This window comes from Siphateles boraxobius, unplaced genomic scaffold (genome assembly GCF_051911475.1).
Source record: "Siphateles boraxobius isolate OS27281-9 unplaced genomic scaffold, OSU_SipBor_1 5, whole genome shotgun sequence".
Classification (NCBI taxonomy): Eukaryota; Metazoa; Chordata; class Actinopteri; order Cypriniformes; family Leuciscidae; genus Siphateles; species Siphateles boraxobius.
Genome location: NW_027509141.1, coordinates 24,756,189 through 24,783,062, shown reverse-complemented (window position 1 = coordinate 24,783,062; position 26,874 = coordinate 24,756,189). Strand labels below are relative to the sequence as shown.

The 26,874-nt window shown below is 36.7% G+C and overlaps 2 protein-coding genes across 5 annotated transcripts; both read right to left on the bottom strand.

Moving 5' to 3' along the window:
- Positions 1 to 1,143: 1,143 nt before the first annotated feature.
- On the bottom strand, positions 1,144 to 15,807 carry ccdc120b (coiled-coil domain containing 120b). Of its 3 annotated transcripts, none has more exons than XM_077203514.1 (11): positions 15,629 to 15,807; positions 6,650 to 6,764; positions 6,458 to 6,559; positions 6,134 to 6,264; positions 5,601 to 5,708; positions 5,407 to 5,527; positions 4,503 to 4,559; positions 4,237 to 4,393; positions 4,049 to 4,150; positions 2,086 to 3,099; positions 1,144 to 1,780 (listed from the first exon to the last, which is right to left on the bottom strand). In XM_077203514.1, the coding sequence occupies exons 3-11, from the start codon at positions 6,504 to 6,506 to the stop codon at positions 1,681 to 1,683; spliced, it is 1,839 nt and encodes a 612-aa protein (XP_077059629.1). In that variant the 5' UTR covers positions 6,507 to 6,559; positions 6,650 to 6,764; positions 15,629 to 15,807; the 3' UTR covers positions 1,144 to 1,680. The 3 variants fall into 3 exon arrangements, with proteins under 3 accessions (XP_077059629.1, XP_077059628.1, XP_077059630.1); XM_077203513.1 differs by lacking the exon at positions 15,629 to 15,807 and adding an exon at positions 9,230 to 9,400; XM_077203515.1 differs by lacking the exon at positions 15,629 to 15,807 and adding an exon at positions 9,230 to 9,400 and having other exon boundaries at positions 5,440 to 5,527.
- Positions 15,808 to 16,807: 1,000 nt separating this feature from the next.
- Positions 16,808 to 26,106, bottom strand: mbd1b (methyl-CpG binding domain protein 1b). 2 transcript variants are annotated; one of them, XM_077203506.1, is made up of 17 exons: positions 25,995 to 26,106; positions 24,885 to 25,504; positions 24,619 to 24,756; positions 24,401 to 24,524; positions 23,319 to 23,680; positions 23,136 to 23,218; positions 22,966 to 22,997; positions 22,138 to 22,308; positions 21,720 to 21,782; positions 21,609 to 21,641; positions 21,441 to 21,521; positions 20,391 to 20,555; positions 19,588 to 19,812; positions 19,433 to 19,507; positions 19,124 to 19,219; positions 18,144 to 18,296; positions 16,808 to 18,062 (listed from the first exon to the last, which is right to left on the bottom strand). In XM_077203506.1, the coding sequence occupies exons 2-17, from the start codon at positions 25,469 to 25,471 to the stop codon at positions 17,595 to 17,597; spliced, it is 2,856 nt and encodes a 951-aa protein (XP_077059621.1). In that variant the 5' UTR covers positions 25,472 to 25,504; positions 25,995 to 26,106; the 3' UTR covers positions 16,808 to 17,594. The 2 variants fall into 2 exon arrangements, with proteins under 2 accessions (XP_077059621.1, XP_077059622.1); XM_077203507.1 differs by having other exon boundaries at positions 19,630 to 19,812; positions 25,995 to 26,092.
- Between the last annotated feature and the right edge of the window lie 768 nt (positions 26,107 to 26,874).

The window sequence follows — 26,874 nt, the reverse complement described above, 5'->3', positions numbered from 1 at the left end:
AATTATAAGGTATTTTGCTTCCAAAAAGTGCAAACATAAGACCAGCTTATGCCACTTCTCAAAATGAAAACTAAAGTAAATGCTCAGATATATTTGTTGAATACTGTAGAATATCAATTAAAGGGGTTGCCAAGTAGGATGCGACTAATCAAGTATAAAATGTATGCAAACCATTTTCTTTCTCAAAATTGTTGAAATAAAAAAAAATTATATATTATATTATAATAAACATTAATATATTTCTGACTCTGTAAAGGATTTCATAGGGATGCATCATTTCATTTTGAAATCTTATCATGCAAGTTTTAAGATTTTTAAATGGCCATTTCAGTTCAAAATCACAATATTTTAGGTCAACAGTCCTTTTCAAGTTCTTTGAAATTGTGGAATTGATGGCTGTGGACTAAATGGTATAAATCCCTGTATTAGAGCTTTAAAGTTCATTTTAGAGACCAGGCATATGTTTGTTTGCACGTCTAGAACTTCAGAGAATATAAGCCCTCCAGGAGAAAAAGCTCATCACTTCAAGTTCCTCTATATGAAATGCTTTTATCATACTCTTCATAGCTACATTTAGATATTTAGATATATAGATATAAACAAACAAGTATGCAACACATTCACTGCTGTTATAGTACATTAAAATGCATGAGTTCATTAAACTTAGAGTAGTCTTGTATACAATTAAATGACTGTTAACCTGAAACATATTTGTTACAAAATAGTAATTAAGAATACATATATCTTATAATCTATTTTATTCTCTGAAAATATATAAATATATCTCAGGATGAAGTGGAGATGATTAACTTTACATTTTGAAAACAAATTATAGATACATTACAATAACATCCCATTAATACACACACAGAGTATGGAGAAAAATAAACAAAATGTATCTTGTAAACACCAGTTTACAATCAAGCGCAGCGCTAGATCTATGACAGCTAATACACTGATCTACTATTTCAGTTCTGTGTCGTTTAAAGACGCCTCCTGATTTGTTGAACAATGAATCAATAGGGATGAATGCAGTACAGTAATTGTACTTTTAAATAATGCCATAATTTATATTATATTGTGGCAAGTGGAGCGGGGTCGAGGGCCGTGGAAACGGAGCGAGTGCTAATGAGCGTCACCTGCGCGTCACACAGGTCTCCAGTCCCGCGGAGGAGTGACGACAGTGCAAGACGAGAGAGGACCAGGACCAGGCCCAGGCCTTCTATGTTGGTATTTGTTACGTTTATATGCGGCAGTCATCCATGAGGAGCTGCTGCTTTACTTTCGTTTTCTTATTTGTTTATTTTATGATTAAAACTATGCGTTGAACGTTCGCCGGTTCCCGCCTCCTTCTTCCCTGAAAGTAAACATTGTTTCAAATATATATAATTCATATAATAATAAATAATTATCATATATATATATATATATATACATATATATATATATAAATAATAATGTTCAATATCTCCAACCAAATGCTCTTTTGTTCTGCTGTCATTTTTTCTTTGTGTTGCAGCATTTATGCTACAAACTAAGGGTCTATTATATCAGTTTTTCTTAAGGAGTACTAGTACTTGAGCACAGTATTAGACCGGTGCATCCCTAAAAGAAGGTGACATTTTGCATTGGATTTTGCAACATGTTGCATTAGAGGCCCTAGGGTGTGTAGGCTGCCAGTCAGACCAGTGTTCCAGGTGAAGGGGGCTCAGAGCCGGACTCTTTTTGAGTGCTCCTCTCTGAGGGGAAAGGCTCTGGGTAGAGAGAGAGCTCCACGGACCTGCCATGATGAAGAGAGAAGATCAAACTGAAAATAGCAGCATCAGAAAAACACCTAACTAGTTAAATTACAGCTAAACTATTAAATCAAAACCATTGTGATAAATGTTTACTTTACAATTGTGATATATATACATATATATACACTGCTGCTACTACTACTACTACAAGTAGTACTACTACTACTAATAATAATAATAATAATTATGATTTAATAATTGTAGCATGGTTCTTCTGAGTAGTTTCAGCTTTTCCAAAACCATGGGAGCCCTGCTGTGGGGTGGAAGAGAAATGTGAAGAACTCACCTGGCATGCAAGGGATGCCCGTGAAATGAAGCTGACTGAGGTATTTGACGGTGCACAGAGTACAGTGGGTCGGCTGGGATGGACTGAGGCTGGTGCACTAGGTGATGGTGAGTATGTGAGTGGCGCATGGAAAGTCCGTCGTGACCTTTGGCCGTAGTGGAATACCCTAAGGCGTTCCTCAGATACCAGTCCCGGAGTCCCTCCAGAGCCAGTGCCTTGTGCAGACTGCGGGTGGAGTCCTCAGGAGTGGGCAGAGAGAACTGAGGCGGCCTGCGTCCGAACGCTGCAGCAGTGGACAGCTCTGTGTGGTGAGGGAGCAGGTTGGGAATAGAAGAGGTCGTGGATCCAGAGGAGTGATGTGACAGATCATACGCCGAGAACAACACGGCATCCTGTGGGATGAAGGGTCCGCAGGATTTGGTTCGCGTCACTTTGACCCGACGGGGTTCAGACTCTTGACCTCGCAGTAGCATGGGGCTATAGGAAGGTGGAGCGGCAGCCAAATGTAACTGCGAATGTGAGAAACCGTTATAATGCGGTGGGGTGCCCGTTTGAGGAGTGGAGAAATCCGGCCAGATTCGTCCTGTTGACTGGTTCTGCGGAGCCTGGACGGGCCTCTTTTGCTGTTTGCCCCAAATGTAGTCTATCAAAATCTCATTGTAACCAGTGCCACTGCCACCAAGAGAAGAGCGCATTCGACCTTGGTCTTTAAAGCCCATCATCTGACTCTCTGGACTGCCTTGATATATCTGACGGAGCTTCCCATCCGTGAGGGACTCAGAGCTCTTGTATGGTCCAGCTCGTGGTGGCATGCCGTTGCGGGGAGGGCCGGGCTCAGGGAGACTCGAGCGGTCAAGTAACGCCTCAGAGCTGTTGCTACGGCGAGCGCGGGAGCTGTAAGGGCAGCTGCGGCGCTCTGATGAGGAGCCCTCCAAAGATGCCAGTGGGACAAACTGAGGAACATCTGGACTGCCACACCATTGCTTTAGTGCAATACCACCAGACATCTCCGGCCTAGCAGAAGGAGAAGATAAGACAGTAAGAAGTCATTTGTGGTAATAAGATTTTAAAAGAAAAAACATTTGGCTCTAAAGCCAATCTAGGAAGTATTTTACTTAGCTTAGGGAGAAGATGGCAGAAGCAAGAACAATTCTAAAAAATAAAATATTTATTTTCATACTGAAAAGTTTTAAAAGTAAAAGTTAATTTTAAATTGTTGAATTCCCAATATTTGTGTGTAATAGGTTTTAAAGTTTGGGATTCAGTACAATTTTCTTTTAAGAAATTAATTATTTTATTCAGCAAGGATGCATTAAATTGATCAAATGCAACAGTAAAGACATTTATAATGTTATAAAAGATTATGCTGTTCTTTTTCAGAAAAAAACATGCATCATGGTTTCCAAAAAATATTAAGCAGCGCAATTCTTGATAAGAATAAGAGATACTTCTTGAGCAACAAATCAACATATTAGAATGATTTCTGAAGGATTGTGTTACACAAAAGACTAGAGTAATGATGCTGAAAATTCAGCTTTGCATCACAGGAATAAATTACATTTTAAAATACATGAAACATCCATTTGTTATTTTTAATTGTAATAATGGTTCATAATATTGTTTTTACTGTATTTTGTAAATGCAGCATTGGTAAGCATAAGTTTTCAAAAACATAAAAAAAATATGAACAACCCCTATCTTTTGAAAGGTAGCGTTTGTCTATGCTTATGAGAGTATTTTATTGTTAGCTTCGCAACAAACTAATATCAAACTATATTAGAATCATTCTTGCATATTGTGCTATTTCTGTGTTGCTGGCCATTCAAATGCCAGTTTGGGTGTTGCCTTAGAAGGCAGATGCCTATATAGGCAGTAGGCAACTCATTAGGTTTTGGAACAGAGCCAAAGTGTAGACACTACAGTGTACAAATAGCAGAAGGAATGGTCAGAAAAGAGTTAGTACCTCACATGGACACTGACTGGTGCAGTGCGGGACAACAGCGGTGTGGCTGGAACACTTCTGCCCTCCACATTGGATGCACTTCTTGGCATAGAGTCACTCGGGCTGGATGAACATTCATACGTTTTAATTGTAGTGTAAACCTTACCCATTTCAGCTTGTGAAAACATCCCTTTCTCCTCTCCGCTCACCTCACAGAGCTTGAGGCTGAGTTGCGGCGAGTCCTCATCTCATAGTAGATCTCCACAGGCGAAAGCTTCCTACAGAGCCTACTGTCAGGACTGCCTGGGGCCAGCCGGGGGTGAGACAAGGAGCGATGCTCAGGTGCCACACTGGGAGACGAATCCTCTGTAAACCACAGTTAACAGAGTTGTACAATATCACAGTTACAGCCTGCCAAAATGAATCAGAGTATTGAGATGTACATTCATTGTTTTATAATGTTAAGAGGCCTCACCATGGTCATGTGATGTTGAGTCTGACATTGAACTGCTTTCTGACTTCACAGTGTCCTCTGAAAATATTAAAAATGAGAATAATTCCATAAAATAATTGCACAAAGAACAGATTTCTTAAATATCATGAGATGAAACTGTTTCTTGTCTCAATATAGTCAGCAATTGTTTACACTACTGTTTAATAGTTTAAGGTTGGAAAGATTGTTTTTTTGTTATATCTTTTATTCATGTGATGGCATTATTCCAATCTTCAGTATCACATGATCCTTCAAAAAATCATTCTAATATGCTGATTTGGTGCTCAAGAAAATCACTATTATCAAAGTTGAAAACAGTTGTGCTGCTGAACAGCATTTATTTGAAATAGAAAAAGTTTGCAACACTGTAAATATCTTTACTGTCACTTCTGATTATTTTAATGCATCCTTTTGAATAAAAGTATTAATTTAAAAATAAAATGTAATTCATAAAAATGTGTCTGACGGCACAAGTTTTTTAAAATATAAATGTTCTGTTGGAGTAAGCTATTGGTTAAAAACATATAATCAAGTCATTTATAAATATCAAAGTCTGTCAACATTAGCCCACTATCCTTTTCAAGCAAAACAACAGTCTTGCATAATGAGGAGAAATACCTCAGTTACCATGCATTTACTGTAGAGCCATTCCCAATGTATGCATGTTGTACCAAATAACCAATGTTAACCAGAATATCATTTGTGCTTGTGTGTGTGTGTGTGTGTGTGTGTGTGTGTGTGTGTGTGTGTGTGTGTGTGTGTTTGTGTGTGTGTGTGTGTGTGTGTGTGTTTGTGTGTTTGTGTGTTTGTGTGTGTGTGTGTGTGTGTGTGTGTGTGTGTGTGTGTGTGTGTGTGTGTGTGTGTGTGTGTGTGTGTGTATTGTTACCCGTGTGACATCCCCGATGAACAGTCCTCTTACTGTGCAATGTGTTTTTATCATAATCGATGCTCCGGCGCAGGGCACCACTGAAGAGAGCCTTCATCTGCCTTTTCTGACCTGGGTCATCCTACATGGAAAACAGATATGGTTATTATTGTATTAAACCGTTCCTTTTATTAGCTTTCAGCAGACAGACTCACCTCCCCTTTAGAGGTGACATGAGGAGCCAGGCCAGCTCGGCGCTGAACAAAGGGAGGTCTTTCCCCGTCTCCTAAAGGAAAATCCTGTGGAAGCTTCCCTGTGAGCTCCTGTACAGACATTTAAAATTTTACTTTGTTTCAATCACTTCATTTTTATGAATATTGTGCTGTTTGTTGCCATTCGTTAGAACAGATGGTTCTAATAAGTACGCCTAGTTCAGATTTTTTAGTACATCTACATATAAAACACAACTTAATAACAAACAGTTCTTCACATAAATGCAAATGTGAAGCCAAACTTTGAACACCCAAACTTTGAAAATCAAATGAGAAAATTCGCTTTTAAAACAGAGAGAGGGAGAAAAAAAAAGAATAAAAACTCATGCAGATCTAGAAACTTTGTGAATCAGCTCGATGCACATTTCCTGCACTGTTGAAGTAATCATTTTGTGCTCGTTTCTTTGAGAGAATACTATTCTATAGCGACTAACTAAAAGTAAAATACTGTTCAAAAATTGAATAAAACATCTCACCGCCTCCAGAAGACACACTTGCCGCAGCTCTCCGAGACGACTGTTCAAAAGGCTCTGCAGACTCTGTTTTCGCTCCTGCAGCTCTGTGATTCGCTCTGCTTGAAGCTTGCTGTCCTGACAGCCCTTGACATCTGTGAACGAGCACAATGTGCATGAGACAGGAAGACAAAGTTGTATAAATCCATTCTAAGGGTACAAAATTAATAGGTTTAAATGGTACAAATAACCCCCCAATATCAACTAACACAAAAATATATAATATATACTGTGCATCCATGCTTTCCAAAAGGAATTCTCAACAAGGAATTATTTAAGTAGGCTTACCTGGAGTGACTAAGCCCATGGCAGTGATCAGGTGACCTTTGACCTCCATTTAATGTATTTCAGGAAGTCTTGTGAATTTAGCTCCCAATTAACCCTCAGCTCCTGTGGATAAAGCAGAATGTATATCTAATGAACGTGTCTAAATTAAGATACCAATGAGCTGAGACTGATCTGAGAAGAACCTCCCATCACCTTATAGTTAGAGTCATGTGAGGCATGTCATTCAGTGTTGAGGGCCACAATACTGCAGTATCCCAGTGGACTGCGGAGGGAGCCACAGTGCGACTTCTCGATTTACTGCTGAGCCCTTAGTGTGGAAGAAAAAAAGTATAATTGTTACACACTAATAACTTCTATATGTTCCTAAGATCGATTTATTTTGACTTCTGGCTGTAACTCAGTCCTCTAAATGATGGCTTATGGGAGGTTAATGGCTTGTTCTGCCTTAAAATGCAATTTAAAGACACCAGAACACATTAATTAAGAGAGGAAAATAGTGCTATCAAAATAAATGAAAAAATATCGTTTTTATACTTGAATCGTTGCTGTGCCACTAAATCATTCATTTAAAAATGACCTCTCCTCTTACTTTCTGGAAGTTATGTCATCAGAGGGTAACATGACCGAGGGTGTGAAAGTAAAAGCATATTTACGGTCATTGTGAAAAACCCAGGTTATCCAACAATGTTACAACAACATTCAAATCTGGGGTTGCAGAAACTTTTTGAGTCTTACAACCAAATAGCTCAGATTTAAACGAATGAGTAACTTTTAATGAAACATAATAAATAACAACAAATGTCACTTTTGTTAAAACTTGGTTAAGGTTTTTATCTGACAAAAGTATTTGGCAAAAAAAAGAGGTAAACTACAGCGACAAGTTTTATTTTACTATGCAAGAAATGCATTAAAAAACATTCACATATTCACAACATAATCAATTAATAATATTTAGTTGGTTCTCTCGTTTTTGCATGTATACATAATTTCTTTGTATGACAGCCTGGTCAAAAATTAAAACTGCAAAATTTGGTATATTTCATTGCATTATCACAAATAAAAACAATTGAATTACCAGCAACACTACACAATATGCTTAAAAATCTTGAACACCATTTTTATATTCAATATTCAAATAAATATTCAAATAAAGGGTAAAGATGTCTATTTTCATGTCAATGCATTTAATGACATAAAATAACTTGAATACTGACATCCACTTAAAATTTATTTGAATCCACTGTACTTTCACAAACAAGACAAAACATTTCACATGCCAAATGGCACAAAACAGACTGATCATGAATCACACTTAGGTTATAAAGCCTGCTAGCAAGACATGGACAGAACGAGCAGAATCTGTTTTTTTTATATGGAAGTGATGTGGGTCATGTGGTACGATGGATGGCTGGGAATGCAACCAACAACAAAACAAAACATAAAACCACCATGTGCAGGGTAAACTACAACAAAGTATAACAAGTGTAGGTAGGGGTATGAATGTAAAATATTGCAAGTAGGGGTATAAATGCAAAAAAAAAAAGGCAAAATATGTATATATAAAAAAAGCTGCTCTCATACTCCACAACAGAACGAATAAGATTCTTCAAAACACTATGAGCACATCTGGCAGACACATGCTAACAGATATCGCACACCTCGGCTCTTGTAGAGACCTGGCAGAGAGCATGATGGGAGGAGGAAGGGGAGGATAAATGCTCCAAGATCAAAACCTGACTCAGAGAACTATGAGAGATATAAACAAGGGATTTGTGGGAATTTGATGACAAAGCACCCAATGTCCTGGGACAAAATATGTGAAAGAGATAAAGTGTGAGAGAGGGAAAAGCAAGAGAACCAGAGATGTCTCACAAATAAAAATTAGACAAAAAAATACTAAAGGACAATACCAAAATGCAACTACAGTATCATGCATAGTGATAGAAATCTCTGAAAAATAAAACTGGGAAAGTTTAATTCATAATTAGTGTTTGTTCCATGTACAAATTTGGAATAGCGTAGAGTCACCACTTGTCATATGTAAACCCTGGTTAAAGGGTTACATTCATTAGCCAAAAATTTTACAATCTGCTCACCTTGATGTCATTTCAAACCTAGAAAACATTCACAAAAGCAGGTGTTTGGCAGAATGACAGTCTCAGACATTCACTTTCAGCAGAACAGAGGAAAAATGCAATCAAAGTGAATGGTGACTGTGGCTGTACACTTCTCCCTCTTTTTTGTTTAATGGGAAAAATAATGTTATACAGGTTTGGAACAACTTATGACAACAATTTTTAATAGAAAAAAATCTGATTCATGTACAAATTCACCTTTTTTTTTTTGATACGTAACTGTCTATATCTATTTGAAATCACTGATCTGTTTCTGTTTACAACCATCCTAAAACAAATCATTAGAGTGTGTGAATTGACATGTTCATGACAGCTGTGGCAGATGAGACTGTATGCACAGCTGTGACTCCAATGCATTTGGAGTATCTACAGTACATCCAAGTGTCAAAAGTCAGCAAATCAACGTATATGAAGCGATGTGAATTTAAATGATCCTCATTTTATAAATTATCACTTATCACCGTCAACTAAACAGCAAACGCAAGTCAAACGAGAGAAAAAAATAATTCCAATTAACTAACATTTTGAAATCAATTATTTATCACGTGTGACCTATTTTTTTACAGTCTATGCGTGTGACACGCTTGAGCTACTCTGGAGAAACTTTTTGCTTTAATGTGCAATTACAAAGACTTACCTTGACCGAATTAAGTCGCTAAGAAGATATCCGAACAAGTAGAGAAAAGCAGCTGCTTATTTCATTACATGTCCGATTTAATTAACATGTTACTCTAGAATGTTGTCTTTAATGCACGACGTCAAATGTTTTTTTGCGTTTCTTCTTTGCAGACGTTGCAACTCAGTCAGTAATTTCTACGAGCCCTAAAGGCAACAAGGACGAAACCATTTACATGCGCTCACGGGGGTTACACACTCATAAATGGCAATAAAATATTAAACATACACAAGTAAATTTTATTATACATTTTAAGTTATATATAAATTATATTTGGGTCTGTCCAGACAATTCGGATGTATATAAAATCGAATTCAAGTACAAATAAGCTATATAAATGCAGATTATGTCGGCAAGTTCAGTGGTTTAGTCTGAAAAGCGGACAGGTGAGGCTGTGGCGTCCGTGACAACCATATGGCTTCTGAATGTATACTCACATTGCAGTACTCTGCAGAACACAAAATAAGTATTTTGAAGAACATGGGTAAGCAAACAATTCATGGACATCACTGACTTCAAAAGTAGGCTAGGCTATGAATAAACTGTTCGGTCACCGCCATTCAAGAAAGACATTTTTGTCTTATATATATATATATATATATATATATATATATATATATATATATATATATATATATATATATATATATATATATATATATATATATATATATATATCAATATAATTTTGTATCATTTTTTAAGCTTTACTTCTTTGGTCACCATGCATTCTCATTGATTTAAAAAAGTGCAATCTTCACAATTGTTTGTTTTCCACAGCTGAAAGTATGTCATATAGGTTTTGAATTTTCATTTTTAGGTGAAATATTCCTTTAAGTCAATAGTCATGTGGTAAACATTACATTAAGTGTCAGCAGTGTTTATTTACCATGTTACTGACCTCTGCATGCAGCATTCCTCTCAGCTTTCTCCTGTGCTTTGGAAGAAAAACTGTGACAATATAACAGGTAATTTATTTTGTTTTAAAACATACTTATCCAGGCTTTAAAACAATCAAGTAGGCTATTCTATTATTTGATTCAGTGCAAAGTCAGTCTGTTATTAGGTGACATTTTTATTAAAGAGTCAACCAAAGAAAATTTGGAAAGTAAAATGAGTTTATGAGCTTTCGAGCACTAAACATGACACATTGAACACTTGTTATTAGCTCTCTGCAATGTTTTACACCTCCATCTGCTAACTGCATTTCTTTTTTGGCTAAACTGATGTTTTAGAGAAGTGTACGTTGTTTTTTTTTTTTTTTACATGACCTGACATTTAATTTTAGGGTTGGATCTTCTAAGAATCGTACATTCCCTGCACGAAACACTGTAAAAATGTATATGAAATCACCGGCTTCTAAAATAGTTAACGTTTTTTTCATGGGATCATTTAGAATTTCTGAAAAATGCTGCAACACTATCATATAAAATGACATGAGCAAGATTAAACGAACATGCAGCCTAGAAATTTATAACACACTTTTCCTGCACATGACAGCATAGTGAATTGGCATAGCAGAGGGATCTGACGCTATTTGTGACCATGAGACCTTATTGTAGAAATTGGAGGGGCTGAGATTAGCGCTTGGGGGAGAAGTGCTTTCTCAAAGCAGACAAAGGCAATTCCAAGGACTTGTCATGACCTGTCTCTCATTTGCACTGCCCTGTTTTAGCACACCAATAGGGCTCTGGCACTACAAAGAATCAGAGGATTACTGCTGGAAGATTACGCTCCTTCACACTCTCTGTCTTTCTTTGGCCATTGCATCACTTCAGAGTTCAAAATACAACAGAGGTGCAATGAAGAATGTTTCTGGGTCACAGACAGGAGTATTTGAGCATCATCTAATGGGGCATGCTTCTAATGGTAGTCATGCAAATTGTAAGTAAACAAACAGACATAATTGAGAACACATTTAATTGACATGGAGTGTAGTCTCTAAAATAATTTGATGTACATATGAACAATTGTAAGTCAAGCCAGTTTACATATAAAATAAGTGTACACAAGTAAGTGTATGAAAGTGCACCTATGCTTTTTCGAGTATTGCCTTTTATGTAAAAGGTCTGCAAAATTTTAAAGATCAAAGTGCACGCCAAATAAAGTTATTGTCTCCTTAAAGAAAGAATCAATTCTGAACTGCCAAAACGAATCGTCAGCAATTCCAGTCTCAACTCTGTACTACCATATCTACGTACGTTTGTAACAAATTTGCTCAATACCAGCCTATGTTCTTTATCGGTTGAGTGCAAACAATGCCTACTTAGTACTTTGACCTGCCCTCAAACACTAGCTGAGAAGCAACATGTTGTTGCAACATGTCGACATGTCGAGAAGACGCAGTTTTTTGTGCAACTCCATTTTGTATGCACTTCCAAAGAATGAAGACTCACGCTGGATTTGATAGGGTAAAACCGACACATTGTTAATGTTTGCGTATACAAGTGATGAGGAAGCCTCCGGAGCTGAAATTCAGATATGGTAATGGCCGTTTTGTTTAAGACATATGCTGTAAGTGGTAGACCAATCACAACATACTGAGCCATCTGACCAATCAGAGCAGAGTAGGGGTTTAGAGAGTCTGAATCCCTTATTGAGCGTTTCAGACACTGAGAAAAGAGGTGGTGTGCAATGTATATAAGAAAATTAAAGTGGTTTTTGACCTTGGATGCATGTGAACCTGTTGTAGGATATCTCCGAAGCAAAATTTAAAATAGCATAATAGGGGCACTTTAAACTTAATGAGCATAAAAGTAAAAACACTGCAGGTGGAGTCTGTTTTATTCCTTAATGATTGAACTGTGTAACCCTATAGCAGTGATTTGTGAACAAAGTTGTCAAAAGTAATCTCAAAGACCATTAGTTAAGGACAGAACTAATAAAGGAGGACTGTGCTCAATATAATGAAATACGGCTCCTTCATCTGAGCAAGTATGACCAGGAGTGACCCTTCCTCCTTACATCTGATTCTCAAGAACAACCAGCTGCTGTCCTGCCAACCTCTACTCTCTTTCACTTTGATCTCTGCAGATCAAGTTACAGGGGTCAAACAACAATCACTATGTTCAACCCATTTTAGTAGCTTCAGAATCAAGGACCTGCCCTAATAAGCACTTTATATGCTTAGACTTAACAGATAGTCTGCTTATTCAGAGTCACCCTTCATACTTCTACAAATGATCTTCTATGAACATTAAACAAGTATATTGTATAGGTACCGTATATCCTTATTTTCATAGTCAGTCATAAAGTGACATACAAAAAGCTTTCCTGCAACATGTGTGACCTAAGGTAGCATTATGACGATGTCACTGGTCCATTAATATGCAAATGTTTGTATTAGAGATCATATGTTCTCTAAATCTTATTTATCTTCATTCTTAACGGGAAAGTTAACCAAAAAAAAACAACCTGTATGACTTTTTTTCTGCCCTTAGTCTTCAAAACAACATTGGACCCCATTGACTTTCATTGTAAGGTGAAAGTTTTTACTTTTAAAAACAAGTAAGAATGTCATACAGGTTTGGAACAACATTTTTGGGTCTTTTAAAATAAGGGAAAATATCTCTTTTGTCATATTCAGTATGGTTTCTAGAATATTTTTTTGTCTGTCTGAACAAGCGTGAACTTAAGTGCAGCTTTAGTGAACATGACACTGTTTTGTTAGAGTAAGTTAGGAGCAGCCAAGTAGGTAAAACTATTATCCTTTTAGATTTAAAACTGTTTCAAGTCGGAGATGATGTGAGCAGTATTGCACTACAGAACATCAGAGCCTTACAAAACCCAACATCAAGCTAAATCTCTCGTAGAATAGTCGAATGGCGGCTTAAATTTGTGTTATTTCTGCCTGAGTAATTGCTCAACTCCTCTTTCTTGTCCACCCAAAGATGAAATTCTTCCCTTCGTGTTTTCTTTGCTACTGCATAGACGAAGACAAAACAGACAGTCTGTAACAAAGCTGACCACAGCTTGGCAACACTGTGGTAAATCCCTCTGTGAAAACATGTATACTTTCACAGCCTAGCCGGGGTGGAGACAGTGTTTTGCCACCTCAGACCCTGTCCTGGGGTCAGACAGCATGGCAGCTGGACAGATAACAGAAAGCCATTTGTTTGGACACTAAGACTCACACCCTGCACTGTAATTTGTGGTGATGACTCAAGACTTTAAAGGGATAGTTCACCCGAAAATTAAAACTTCTGTCATCATTCTGTCACGTCTTTGTCTTCTGTGGAACACGAAAGAAGCTATTTTGAAAAATGTTTCAGTGTAGTTTTTGTCAATACATAAATGTTTTGTTTTGATATGAATGATCCCTTTCAGCATGTAGATGCTGCCCCTGTCACTTCCTATAACCATCTAACATATTTCAAAACCCTGCAAGCTATAAGACGGGTTGAAAATATAACAAGCTTAAACGATGTTACCCTGAAATTCCCAGCATGAGTCTTTGTGCCTGCTTGTCTACACATGGCTAAAACATCAAGCCTCAATTGACTCAGTTTGAACTCTTTATTGCTGATGCACCCTGGACGGGAGGAGGTCAAAAAAAGATCTGCTGAAAATACACTCTTGACAGTGCTAGATGGAGCAAGAAATCTGTGCCTTGCAAAGCAGAGTGACTCAGAGTCTAGACACTTCAAACCACATACACCATCCTCAGCTAGCAGTGAACATAGTGGGACCTGAGAGAGGGAGCTCAGCTCAAGAGCTTCAGTTAAAGAAGCACAGTTCATTATGTGCCATGACAGGCAAAATGTGAATCACGTTTGAATGAATGGGCAAATCTGCTGATTGTCATACTAATAAGCATTATGATGTGGGCTGAGGAAAGTAGCGTTGTAAAACAAAACCACATAATATAATTCCCACACCTCTACAAGACTTGGCACATGAGTGCTTTTTGTCTGGCTGTGGGTCAGTTTTATGTTAAAACTAAAATTAAAAATTGTTTTCAATAATTGAAATAAAGCTGAAATAAAATACAACATAAATGCTAGATGAAAACCTTCAACGAAAATGAGAAAAATCAATAAAATCTAATCAAAAGTAGTACATTAATATGTATGCAGACATTATATTTATAAACTTTTATGTTAGATGCGATTAATAGTGATTAATCGGTTTGACAGCACTAAACATTATTTGAAGTACTAAAATTATTCAAACTGAAACTCAAGTAAAAATAAGTGTAAGTTTATATAAGTTTAATAAAATTACTTAAATACTAAAAAGTAAACTAAAAGCACCAAATAAAATTGAAAATGAAATAGAGAAAAAATAGAAGTTTATTCAAAATATTAATAATAATTTAAAATAAAAAAACACTGATGCTGGCATTCTTACACTAAAATACTGTGGTGGCATCACGGTACAGCGATGATGATAGCCTATTAGTTTTTGATATATACTAAATTAATTCTGTAGATGATATTGATGCTATTTACATGGTTGTTTTGGTATGATACCATGGTAGATGTAAAAGAACAAACAAAACAAAAACATGAAAGAAAATTTAATAGAGCTGGTTACTTTGTCCGTTGTGGGGGAAATTGGAAGCTCAATCACTCCTTTGGTAGATTTGTAGTCTCACGAAAATGTTTAATTTAAGATAAGACCTTCGAATGACTCAGTGTTTGTAAGGAATCGATTGAATGACTCACTCAAGACATACAAAATTAATTCATAGTAGCATACTAGTACACTTTAGTTTATATCGTTATGCCATAGTAAGACTAGTATGCTATTCCGAATTCAGACTTGTGGCCACTTACTGGCATTGTAACCTGCGGAAAGGGTCACTGAACAAATCTTTTTACTGTAACTGATTCAAAAAATTCGAATCATTTATAATGAATCAAACTGAGACACACGCCTGGATAAATAGTATCGCAATATTGATCATTGTGGCTAACCAGAAATAACACATACATTGACACATTTATGACACATGGACTGATAACCAATCCAAGACAATAACAGGCGTGTGACTGTTTTGCAGCATTAATCCATCGCATAGCAACATGCCACGGAAAATCCCATTTAAAGCCACGCGCGACGCTTTCATCAGCAGAACTACATGCTGGATGAATGAGACGATAAGAGAATGTTAACGCCGGTTTTCAATGACAACGTCTTAATACAAACATTTAGCACAACACCAAAAAGGTCCTAGAAATCTGACACGACATGAGGCAGATTTCTCCTCATGCGTCCCTGCATTTAGGGACGCTGACCGAATTCTCAAAACCATAAATTAAGTGATTAGTGCTTCAAATATTACTCTAATACTGTCTGTTATTGAGAAAAGGCGACGTTTCATAGAAGATATCGTAAGAAAAGACCATGCACACGGACCTGCGATGCCAATTAATATTCTTCTGCGGCTCTCCTCAGTCACATCTTGCAGATCACATCCTCCCCTTTATGAAAAGCATATGGGTCCCTGCATATCGCCAGCACAATGATATTATAACATCCTTTCTCACATTTTAGTGTTCATCCCAGTTATTCACAGTAAAGCGCTGTCACACCTCTGGAACGAGACTGGCAAACAGGGTAGAGCAACACGCACCCACTTGTCTGATTAACTCTTTCAGTCTTGCTTATTTATATTGACTCAATTCATTGCCAGTAACTACTTACAGCGTGTCTGAACTGAGACTTGCACTGCTTTATAAGACAAATTGTTCGCAACGAAAATCTAAAAAATAATTACATGTGCACATTCCTAGGAACGACATTTCATGTGCAATGACTAACCGTTTAGATAATCAGATTTTTATATTATAAATGATAGTATTTTAATAACTACATATTGAAAACAAATTTTCATTTGAAGTTCAACTTCGCATGAATTGAATGCAGAGGTGCAGTTATATTGTGTTATGCTGCCCCCTGTAGCGCACGTGTGAATTGCATATTTGATCCATGAAACCGCAGGAGAAAATTTACATGTGGATGCTGCAACGTATGTTAAAGAGACTTTTAGTTAATCCGACATCAGTGATGCGTTTTTAAAGTCTAGCATTTAAATTTTGTTACTGAGCGAGGTCTCATTAAGATAAGACACTACAGGCAAAACCATTTTTAGATTTCAATTACAATACATATCTTGTTTTCTCAAAATGTATTTTCTAATAGACCAAGCCAGAAATCTTCAGTAGCACTTAAAAGCAAACACTGTTTTATTCAGTAGTTGTTGTTGTTGTTTTTTTTACAAGGGGTTTGTTCATATATCATTGTGCACTATTTACAATATTTCATTCCTAGAAACGTGGTGAAAATTGACTTTCAGACCAGAATCCTTTCTGTGAAAACCTTTAACTCTAGTATGTCACCAAAATGAAACAAGATTTTTGAACCTGGCTTTATTTAATGTTCAGTTTACTTTTCTTTAAATGTATGCAAATGAGTGAATTTATTAATTAGATAATGCCTCATTTGCATATTTAAACAAGGTTTCAGAAAACTTGTAAAATGACATTTACTGATTAACTGAGAAAGTATGGTGATATGTATATAACAAGCACATAATGACAGTTACCCAACAGATAATATGATTTATTAAATAAACTGATTCAGAATATTCATATGAAAGCACATACAAACAAATCAAGAGTTTTTATAATAAAGGAAACAGAAATTCTGGAAAGCAAAAGACATGTTTATAAAAAACATTCTCACTATATTTGATTTAATTTCTCTGCCACCACTTGCACAATGTACAAAATTGTCTATCCAAAACAAGAGAGCAGCCTCACCCCATACCATACAGCAAATATTAAATCTTTTAACAAACATGGATCTTCCACATGATTAATGCATTCTGAAAAATCCCCCCTGAGAAGTACATAAGAATTCAAACATGTACAGATATCATTGGTGTGAGGAATTAAACCTAAATGGATGTGAAGCACTATTATAACTTAAGTGCAAGGCAAGATGTACAGTTAAACTGATCAAGGTTTAATTGTGTAAAACATCCCCATTCACTGCCTCCATTTATATGACCAGGATTCAATGTGCATCCTTTGCCAGAGCGGGTACCAAAATGTGTCACATTCTCTAGGGTCAAAAAACATCTTTATGTTTAGTGGTCACTCAATAATGTGGGAAGTAATGTCAGTTATGATTTGTGGATTAAAGTAATCAAAAATTAATTCAGCAGTCGATGTAATGGTGGCATCTTTTTGAGAAAACAAAAAGGTGCTCTATTTTTACATTAGAGTAGGGAGAAATTTAATCTTGCAAGTGGGATTTTAATAAGAGATGTATTACTCTAATACCAATCTCCATGTGCTGAATAATCTCTCTATGCCGTTTAGGGAGTTTTGCATTTTTCACAGCATTCTGCCTCTGGGAAAATGAGGAAGTCACAGGTAGCCGCCCGCTCGGGAAACACAGGCTCTGGCGCTTTTGCTGAATCTTTGTGACCCGAGCCCTGGCAGACAGAGTACCTTTCCAGCTCCTCGAGGAGGGCAACAACCTCTTCTGTTTTAGTGAGACGAGACGGGTGGCTGTCGTAGAGTTTGTGGGTGGGCAGCAGGGGTTGTCCCTGGACGCTGATGTGGTAGTGGAAACTGGGCTCAATATGAACTATGGTGTCTGCCATAGTGGAGCGCTTGGAGCACTGCATCAGCTGTAACCGAGGCCCTTCCACCACAACGCAGAACCAGAGGACGGGAAGCACCATGCTACGAAGAGACTTCAGGAGCGGCATCAGTTCATGATTGATGTCAATGCCTTGGATGGTGGGGTCACTGTCTGCCATGCTGAATATCTGAGTGATCTGCAAAAGGCAGATGTACATAATCACTGTTACCACAATGACTTCCATGATTCAGACAATATCCATAAAATAGCTCCTCACCGAGGGACAAGATTCGCCCTCCTGTTGCTCTTCTTGACATTGATCCTGAACTGCCGAACCTTGTGATCGATTTCCTTCCCTCAAACTCACCCCAGCACAGCTTGGTGGAATTGCTGCAGTATCGCATCTAGCTGCAGAAAGGACCTCTGGTCTCTATAAATAAATGGGAAATGCAAATAAATCTGGTTAATCGGAACAAGCGAAAAAGGCAAGCAATTAATCGATCAACAGCGTGTACTGGTGTTTTGAAAAAATCAAAAATACATTAAATGCAGTAATATTTTGGAAATATCATTTAAGTTTAAAATAATCGTTTTCAATTTTAATATATTTTAAAATGTCATTTACTCCTGTGACGCAAAGCTGAATTTTCAGCATCATTACTCCAGTCTTCAGAGTCACATGATCCTTCAGAAATCATTCTAATATGCTGAGTTGTTGCTCAAGAAATGGTTGCGCTGCTTAATATTTTTGTGGAAACCGTGGTGGATTCTTTGAATAGAACAGCATTTATTTGAAATGGAAATGTTATGTAGCCGCATAAATGTCTTTAGTGTCACTTTTGACTGATATATTGTATCTTTGCTGAATAAAAATACAAACACAAAGTAATTTTTTTAATATATTTTTCAAATATTTATTAGATTTAATTATTATTCATATATACATATTACATTTATATTTACTAGTATTATTTAATAGAATACACTAATCTTAAAGGTCATGCATTATGCATTTCAGTCTTGTTTTCTCAGAAAACTTTGTCACGACAACCAAAAATCAATGTAATTATTGAAACACCGCCAACTCATTCAGCTTCAAAGAAGTCACTGAGTCTGCTTGTTTTTTCCTCTCTGCGTGGGAACAATATCAGTAGTGTATGGCTATGCAACTTACTAGGTTTATTTCCCACTTGCTGATCTTTGTTTTTTGTTTGCTTTTATTTGTTTAAGCTTAAGAGACACCCATAAGAAGCTTACCACAGAGAGAAAGGCTCTGCTACTGATGACACTGCCTTGAAGCCCGTTTTCTTTGATCATCTCCGCCCGTCCTGCGTACAGCTGAGGGCTTCTCATCTTCTCAAAAGACAGGGGATGATGAGATACAAACATATTGTATAGGACATATAGGACTATTCAAACAATAAAAAAAATTAAAAAATTATTCTGGCAACCAAATAAGCTTATTTCCGTCTCTAGGGAAATCTTCTCTGGGATTCGTTTTTTGGAATCATCATGACTTGATTAATATTATATGGGTATTATATTGTTTTCATGGTGAGAACATACGTCAACTTTTTGTGGATTGTAGAGTGGGATGTTGTTCATCATATGACTGTTTGGAACATCAGTATAAAAGTAAGCCTAAAAAAAACAGAAGAAAGTTACTGGAAGCTAACAGGAATACACTTTAATGCTTTAAGGACTTCACTCCACTGGGATACCTTTCCATTGTAATTTGGCTGGAGGAGCCTGTCTGTATTTACCATCCGGCCAGCACCCGAGGAAGCTTTTGGCAGGTACTGTTCAGCCTCATTATCTGAAACCTCGAAATCCCACAACTTTTTGGACCTGGGTCTACCGCGTCCATACGTGTAACGTGGCCTACCGCGGGTAACCCAGCCCTGAGCAAACAACATCTCCGCCTCATCCATGGGCAGCAAATGCTTCTGTAGAACACAACACAATTTACATGATTGTCATTTCTTGTGTAAAAAGTCTTAAGCAATAATCAGCAGCAACACAATAACTTTTAGCCAACCAGAAGGAAAATAAATAAAGCTGCTAAATGAGAAACATAACATACAGGTAAATATAACATCAAGTAATAACATAACAGTAACTGTTCTCATTCCACTAAACAATTTGTTTCTTAATAATTATTTTAGTGACCATATCTTTATGACAAGTAACAGTACTTGGCTCCTTTTAAACTGAAGTATTTTTAAATTTTGATCATTAAAAGGTTATAAGCAGATTATAAAAGTCATTGACCATGAATCAGTTAAAAATGGTCATTTTACTATTTAAAAAAAAAAAAAAATATATATATATATATACATATATATTTCTTTATTACATATAATGTTATAATAAATTAATATTATATGACAATAATCCTGAATCTAGTAGACAACAAAAAGTACAATAATAACCCATACAACAATATTCTAATTCATATAAAAAGGTGAGAAATAAAATAAATAAAGATACATAATACAATGAAAATGATATTTTGGAAGCCCACCATAGCCTCTCTTTGGCACTGTCGTAGACGGCATTTCTGTCTTTTTTTATTTCTGCCTCCAAATTTGGGTTTGTCCATGCAAAAATCACAGCTTCCACAGTCTGTACGGCGAACACAGCCTTTACACTTCCCGCAGGAACGGCGACGCACCTTAGGAACACCCATCTGGAAATCAAGTGATAAAAGTTATTTGAAAAGTATTAAGGACATTATTATAAGTCTCTAATTACATCTGACTGTATTAAATATTTGCAGTTTAAAGGGATAGTTCACCCAAAAATGAAAATTCTGTCATTTAGTCACCCTCATATCATTCTAAAACCGTAAGACTTTTGTTAATCTTCGGAACACGAATGTCTTTTAGATGAAATCCGAGAGCTTTCCGTCCCTCCATTGACAGCTACACAACAGACACTTCAAAAAGTTCATAAAGAGATCGTAAAACTAATCCATATGAATTGAGCGGTTTAGTCCATATTTTCTGAAGAAACGCGATCACTTAATATGATGAACAGATTGAATTTAGGCTTTTATTCACAAACACTGGTCAGCGAACAAACAGAAGCTGCTTGACGCGCGAGAACAAACCTCATTGGTTCTTGTGGAAGCTCAAACGTGATGCGTAACACGAGAATGAACCTCATTGGTTCATGAGCCAAGCGAACATGCTTGAGCTTCCGTTTACTTTTTAAATGTGAATAAAAGCCTAAATTCAATCATCATATAAAGTGTTCGTGTCTCTTCGTTTGGGCTAAACTGCTCAATTCATGTGGATTAATTTAATCTAATTTGATTTTACAATCTCTTTATGAACTTTTTGAAGCTTCATAGTAGTAGTTGCGTAGACGGTCAATGGAGAGTCCAGAAAGCTCTCAGATTTAATCAAAAAGATCTTCATTTGTGTTCTGAAGATGAATGAAAGTCTTACAACATGACATACGTGGGGGAAGAAATACTTTGTTTTTCTCTTCAAATCATGTGCATATCTGTGATCAAGGCACTTGGATAATGCTACTGCAGTGAAATAATACAGTGTAGCTAGAACTCTACCTCATCCAGACCATTGTCACCATCATTACCCCCAAAGAACATAGACAGATCCTCTGAGTCACTGTACTGCAGATAGGAACTCTGCTCACAGGAAAACAACATTAAGATATAGTTGTTTTACAGCAATCCCTCAGACAACTTCTGACACATTATTTATAAGATTGTTACCTGTGAGTCCTCAAATTCCTCTGAGACTGAGGGCTGAAAAAATAATTAACGATTAATGCTTTTACAAGCATAATGAAGTAATAGTGCATTGTGTGAAGAAAAAAAACTCACTTTTGAAATATATGAAGCTGTGCTGAGTGATTCAGCAGTTTTTGAAAACTGCCCTTCTGATATCTGTGGATTAGATAAAAATGGGTACTTAAGTGACCTATTTAGTTATTAGAAAAAAGGTAAATCCATATATACACTACAATTCAAACGTTTGGGGCCAGTAAGATGTATTTTGTTAGAGATTCATATTTTTATTTAGCAAGGATTTCCATTTCAAATAAATTCATAAAATAATACTACTGCTAATAGTAATAATACTAATCCAATGGCATTCAGACATTGCAAGTGTGGCCAAGGTCCAAATACCTTCTGGGTAACAATTGAAGATTATATTCTTACACAATTTTAGACAAAGAAAATCATCTGCCCACTGAAAAAAAAAAAGAAGATAATAATATTCAGATTTTAACCACTGTACCTTTACACTCCTGTCCTTACGGATGGGGTGCAAACACTTCCGTTTTCGACATTTAACGACTTTCCGAGAGTGGATATTAAGTCGTAAGCGTAGTCGACCATTTCGGCAACTAACACATTTTCCACAGTCCACTGCAGTTTGGCATGCTCGGCATCGGCCACATGGATTCCACTAAACACAAAAACCCCCACAAATAAATGTCTTTATATTTGTAATGCAATACACTACATACAGGGCTTGACATTAACCACTGTGGCTAGTGGTTTTCCAAAGTTACTAGCCACTCAGCATTTTCGCTGGCCACAATTTTGACATCGATACCATGGTGAAAAACTATAGATATTTTTAATTTTATCTCATAATTTGCCAGCAGGTATATTAGGCTGCTGTCACTTTAAGACCTGACACATTATGCACAATACACACAATCCCACACTGAAATTCAAGCCCTGTAACACCAACAATATTCATCCAGAGCAAATGAAACGAGTGAGTGAGGGGAGGCGGGTTTGTGTGTCAACTCGCTGTCTGAGAGATGAAAGTGCAGCTGGTATCGTTCGTACACATGTATCTATTCTGCGGAAAATCAGTATTGGAAGCGTATCAGATATATTTCAATATCTATAGGCCTATGCATCGAAATCTGTATTTTTGACTAAATTATTTAGGCAATATTATAAATAAATTTCCACCCACTAAGGTGGCTAGTAGGAGTGACTGCGTTACACGCCACTGCTGAAATCCATCCACATCTGGCAGGTGTTAATGTCAAGCCCTGATTACATAACACAAAAAGAACACACACACACAAATAAAATAAAAACATACCTTTTTGTAGGGTTTTCTGCGTCTCGCTATTGCTAAAACAACAGAAAACATGATCACCAAAGGAACAGCAATAGCCAAAAAATACGCTTCTGTTATTACAATAAAGCTGCTAAATAACCTGTCCTGTACTCACAAAACTGAATGTAATGCTGAAAATATTTTTGACTTACATGCGTTAACCTCTAGCCTGCAGTTCTGGCACATAGTTTGTCCCTCTTCAAAAGTAAAGGTTTTATTACATCTCAGGCAGATGCTGAGTACAAACAAAATGAGAGTGACATGAAGAAAGAAATTCACACCACTGTTTTTGACATGTATGCTACAGTGTAAGAAAAAGAAAACGCACTGCCTACCCAAACAAGCTTTGTCGAGCTCCACTGGTGCCATTGATTGGCCTATCTGCAGACACCGAACCAGCCAAGGGAGGAACCGTTGGATTTGCAGCAACTTCAGTCAGATCAACAGGAGGGCGAGTGGGAGCATTTGGTAAAGTGGTATCGGTCCCAGGACCAGTAAAGGTACTGCATTTCGGTGGGGTCACAATAATCGCAGCCTTTTGGGTGGAATTTGTGCTCAACTTTGGAACAGTACCACAGCTTTGACTTGCTGAAGACCCTGGACTGCAGGCCATGCCACCTGCATTTGTTAATTCATTTGGAAAACCGGGTGTAGAAGAGCTGCCATGGTGTGCCATAGGAGAATCCACTCTCCTTTTCTATTGGTACCGGAATCAAATTTGTTTTATAATTAATGCATTTCGCAACATTGACACGGTTATAGAACTGAACTGAATCAACACTAACTAGAGGTGAATAATGACACTATTTTCTTCTGTAGAGCTGCTTACAAAAGGGCTGTAAAATCTATTAATCAATATAAATATATATGTGACCCTGGATCCAACAATACATTGTATGGGTCAAAATTATCGATTTTGATTTATCGAATTATCGAACATAAATGGGCAACTTTAAAGGCGATATTTTTAATGTTTACATTTTTTTGCACCCTCAGATTCCAGATTTTCAAATAGTTGTATCTCGACCAATATCGTCCTATCCTAAAAAAAACATACATGTATGGAAAGCTTATTTATTCAGCTTTCAGATGATGTATAAATCTCAATTTCAAAAAATATACCCATGTGACTGGTTTTGTGGTCCAGAGTCACACATATACACACACACACACACACACACACATATATATATATATATATATATATATATATATATATATATATATATATATATATATAACAGTCCTACTTTAAAAACAGAATGTAAATTTGTCTCATATTTATTAAGTTTGGATCATTGATTCTGTCATTTTCCTGTTTATTACTGTGAAACTGCTTTGAAACAATTTGTATTGTATATTCTATATAAATAAAGGTGACTTGACAATTAAAAGAGCATGCTGAACATCTCCTCACCTTTCTTCTTCGAGGACCGTCACCAAGAAATTGGCCCGTTTTAAAATCAAAATTTGTGAGGTCCACAGATTCTTTTATATGTTTCATAAGCTCAACCCTACTTCTTACTTTGTGACCTCTTGGACTGAAAGGGAGAAAAAATAAACAGTGAGTCAAAATGAAAGTCTCATTATTCAGATTGTATCTGTTGCATTTTAAACAAACGGTTTTAAATATACCTTATATAGTATGTATCACTGCGTCCTTCACTGTTGCCTGACCGACGAAACACCTGCTTGCGTTTCCATCCTTTCCCTAATGGCGGACAATCTTCCCAACCTTCATCGACCTCTAATTGTGTTCTCCGTCTTGGTCTCCTAGATGAAAAAGAAAAACATTCATCTGTTTTAGCTCAAACAATGTAATGCAATGCATAAGATGAAAGGCATTTTAATAAATAAAAGTTTGATGCATTAATTAGGAAGAATCCAGGTCATGTACATACCCACCACCTCTGCCACCTCTTTCTCCAGCAGTTTTCAAAACACTAACCACACTCCCACTCCACTCGCTACCAGCAATGCTCTCTATTTCTCCATCAACACTCTGGGAATCAACGTCCTCACAGTCTTCTTCGAGTGGCTCCAGCCAGTCACAAGGAGGCTTGTCGACATCTTTGGAAGATTCACCTTCTTTTTCAGTTTCAGTTACAGCTTCCTCTTTTTTTTTGTCCGTGACATGATCCTGAATGTCTGTGCTTGTCGTAGGTTCTTTGTTTTCAACTGTATTTGCATCTTTTCCTTCGGATGTTGGTTCTGCAGGAACAGGTTCTTTGTTTTCTTCTATATTTGCATTATTTCCTTCGGATGTTGGTTCTGCAGGAACAGGTTCTTTGTTTTCTTCTGTATTTGCAATTTTTCCTTCGGATGTTGGTTCTGCAGGAACAGGTTCTTTATTTTCGTCTGTATTTGCATCTTTTCCTTCGGATGTTGGTTCTGCAGGAACGGGTTCTTTGTTTTCCTCTGTATTTGCATCTTTTACTTCGGATGTTGGTTCTGCGGGTGCCTCAGTTGCTACTTCCTCTGTCTCCATGTTAGTAAAGCCTCCCTGTTCTGCTTATTTGAGCTGCAACAAGAAAATATGCATTAGTAGAGATAGTTTGTTTTTTTCAGCCAACAAAAAAATCCTTGATTTACATAACTGAGTGGCAAGAGGAGATAAACATCTACTTTTTGTCCATCTGAAGCTCTTATTAAGTCGAATTATCTGAATACTCTCTTTATGTTATACATTCAGCTCAGACACCTGCAATTGTATTCAACGGTCAGCTGACTGCCTATTTTTGCTGTCCATATAGGGACCAATCGTTTTATTTACAAAAGCACGACTTTTGATGCGCAAAATACTGTCTAGGTAGTCAGCACACTAGGTTTTGAGACACAGCCTAACACGTATAATCGCCAATATTTAGCGAGGTGGCTAAAGTGTTAGCAAGCGTGGAATGATAGTAAATAACACTGGATACTGATGTTTACCGAGACTATTAACTTAGCTGTTTTAAATTGTTCGGTTAAACCAAAAGTCATACATACAATACGCCATTTAAAAAACATACCTGTGAACCCCTTAACGAACTCTCACATTGATATATTTTAAATAACTGACACAGGAGAGAAGCCGGAAGTGCTGTTGTAACCCGGAAACACGTGACTCAAGCATTCTGAATTAAAGATCCCTCGTCACGTCACACAAAGATATAAAAAAACGTCACACAAAGATATGTCGCGTAGTTTGATGTGTCATTTACCTTTTAATTTATCTGTCATTCTTTTCGTTGTACTGCTACACAACAGATCTTAGATATTTAACAACGGAGCATATATACACATTTCTGTCAGTGTAAACATCTGCGTGAATATTTTAAATTAAAATGTATTTATTATTATTTTAGACTTCAGACTGTTGGATCCCACTGTATGTATATGAAAAAATATATTATACATACCATATGGAATATTCATTTAATTTCTTTGACTATTTTTAATATTTATTACCATGTCTAGGTATTTATAACAGATTTTTTTCATATACATACAGTGTGATCCAAAACTCCGAACACTAAAATAATAATAAATACACAAATATATACATATATAATTGCAAATCATCCCAAAAACTCTGAGAATATCAGATATAATTGTTTTATAAATTACTCACAGGTGTATGTTTACGAATAACACACACACAAAAAAGTTACTGGTTTGTAATTACTTGTACACAGGTGAAATTACTTTAGAGATGCACCAATCAACTGGCCATCAATATGAACCATCTTTTTATTTTTGTTTGTTTTATTTTATGTTGGCCGATGTCTGTTCCAAACTTGGATGCAAACTGCATTGCAATCATTTCCCAAAAGTTATTTGTGTGGAAATATTAAGTCTGTAAACAAGATGTTAACACACCGGCAAGAGATGGGACACGCTCAAAAAGCA

Excerpts from the sequence above, each read along its gene's own strand:
- mbd1b (XM_077203506.1), bottom strand. The coding sequence starts at position 25,471 with ATGGAGACAGAGGAAGTAGCAACTGAGGCACCCGCAGAACCAACATCC. Across the intron at positions 19,813-20,390 it reads AGTGCCAAAGAGAGGCTATG|AAGCATTTGCTGCCCATGGA; the intron begins GTGGGCTTCCAA and ends TGTGTTCTACAG. Across the intron at positions 19,220-19,432 it reads ACAATCCACAAAAAGTTGAC|ATGAGAAGCCCTCAGCTGTA; the intron begins GTATGTTCTCAC and ends TCTTTTGAGAAG.
- ccdc120b (XM_077203514.1), bottom strand. The coding sequence starts at position 6,506 with ATGGAGGTCAAAGGTCACCTGATCACTGCCATGGGCTTAGTCACTCCA. Across the intron at positions 4,394-4,502 it reads CTCAACATCACATGACCATG|AGGATTCGTCTCCCAGTGTG; the intron begins GTGAGGCCTCTT and ends TGTGGTTTACAG. Across the intron at positions 4,151-4,236 it reads TCAGCCTCAAGCTCTGTGAG|CCCGAGTGACTCTATGCCAA; the intron begins GTGAGCGGAGAG and ends ATGTTCATCCAG.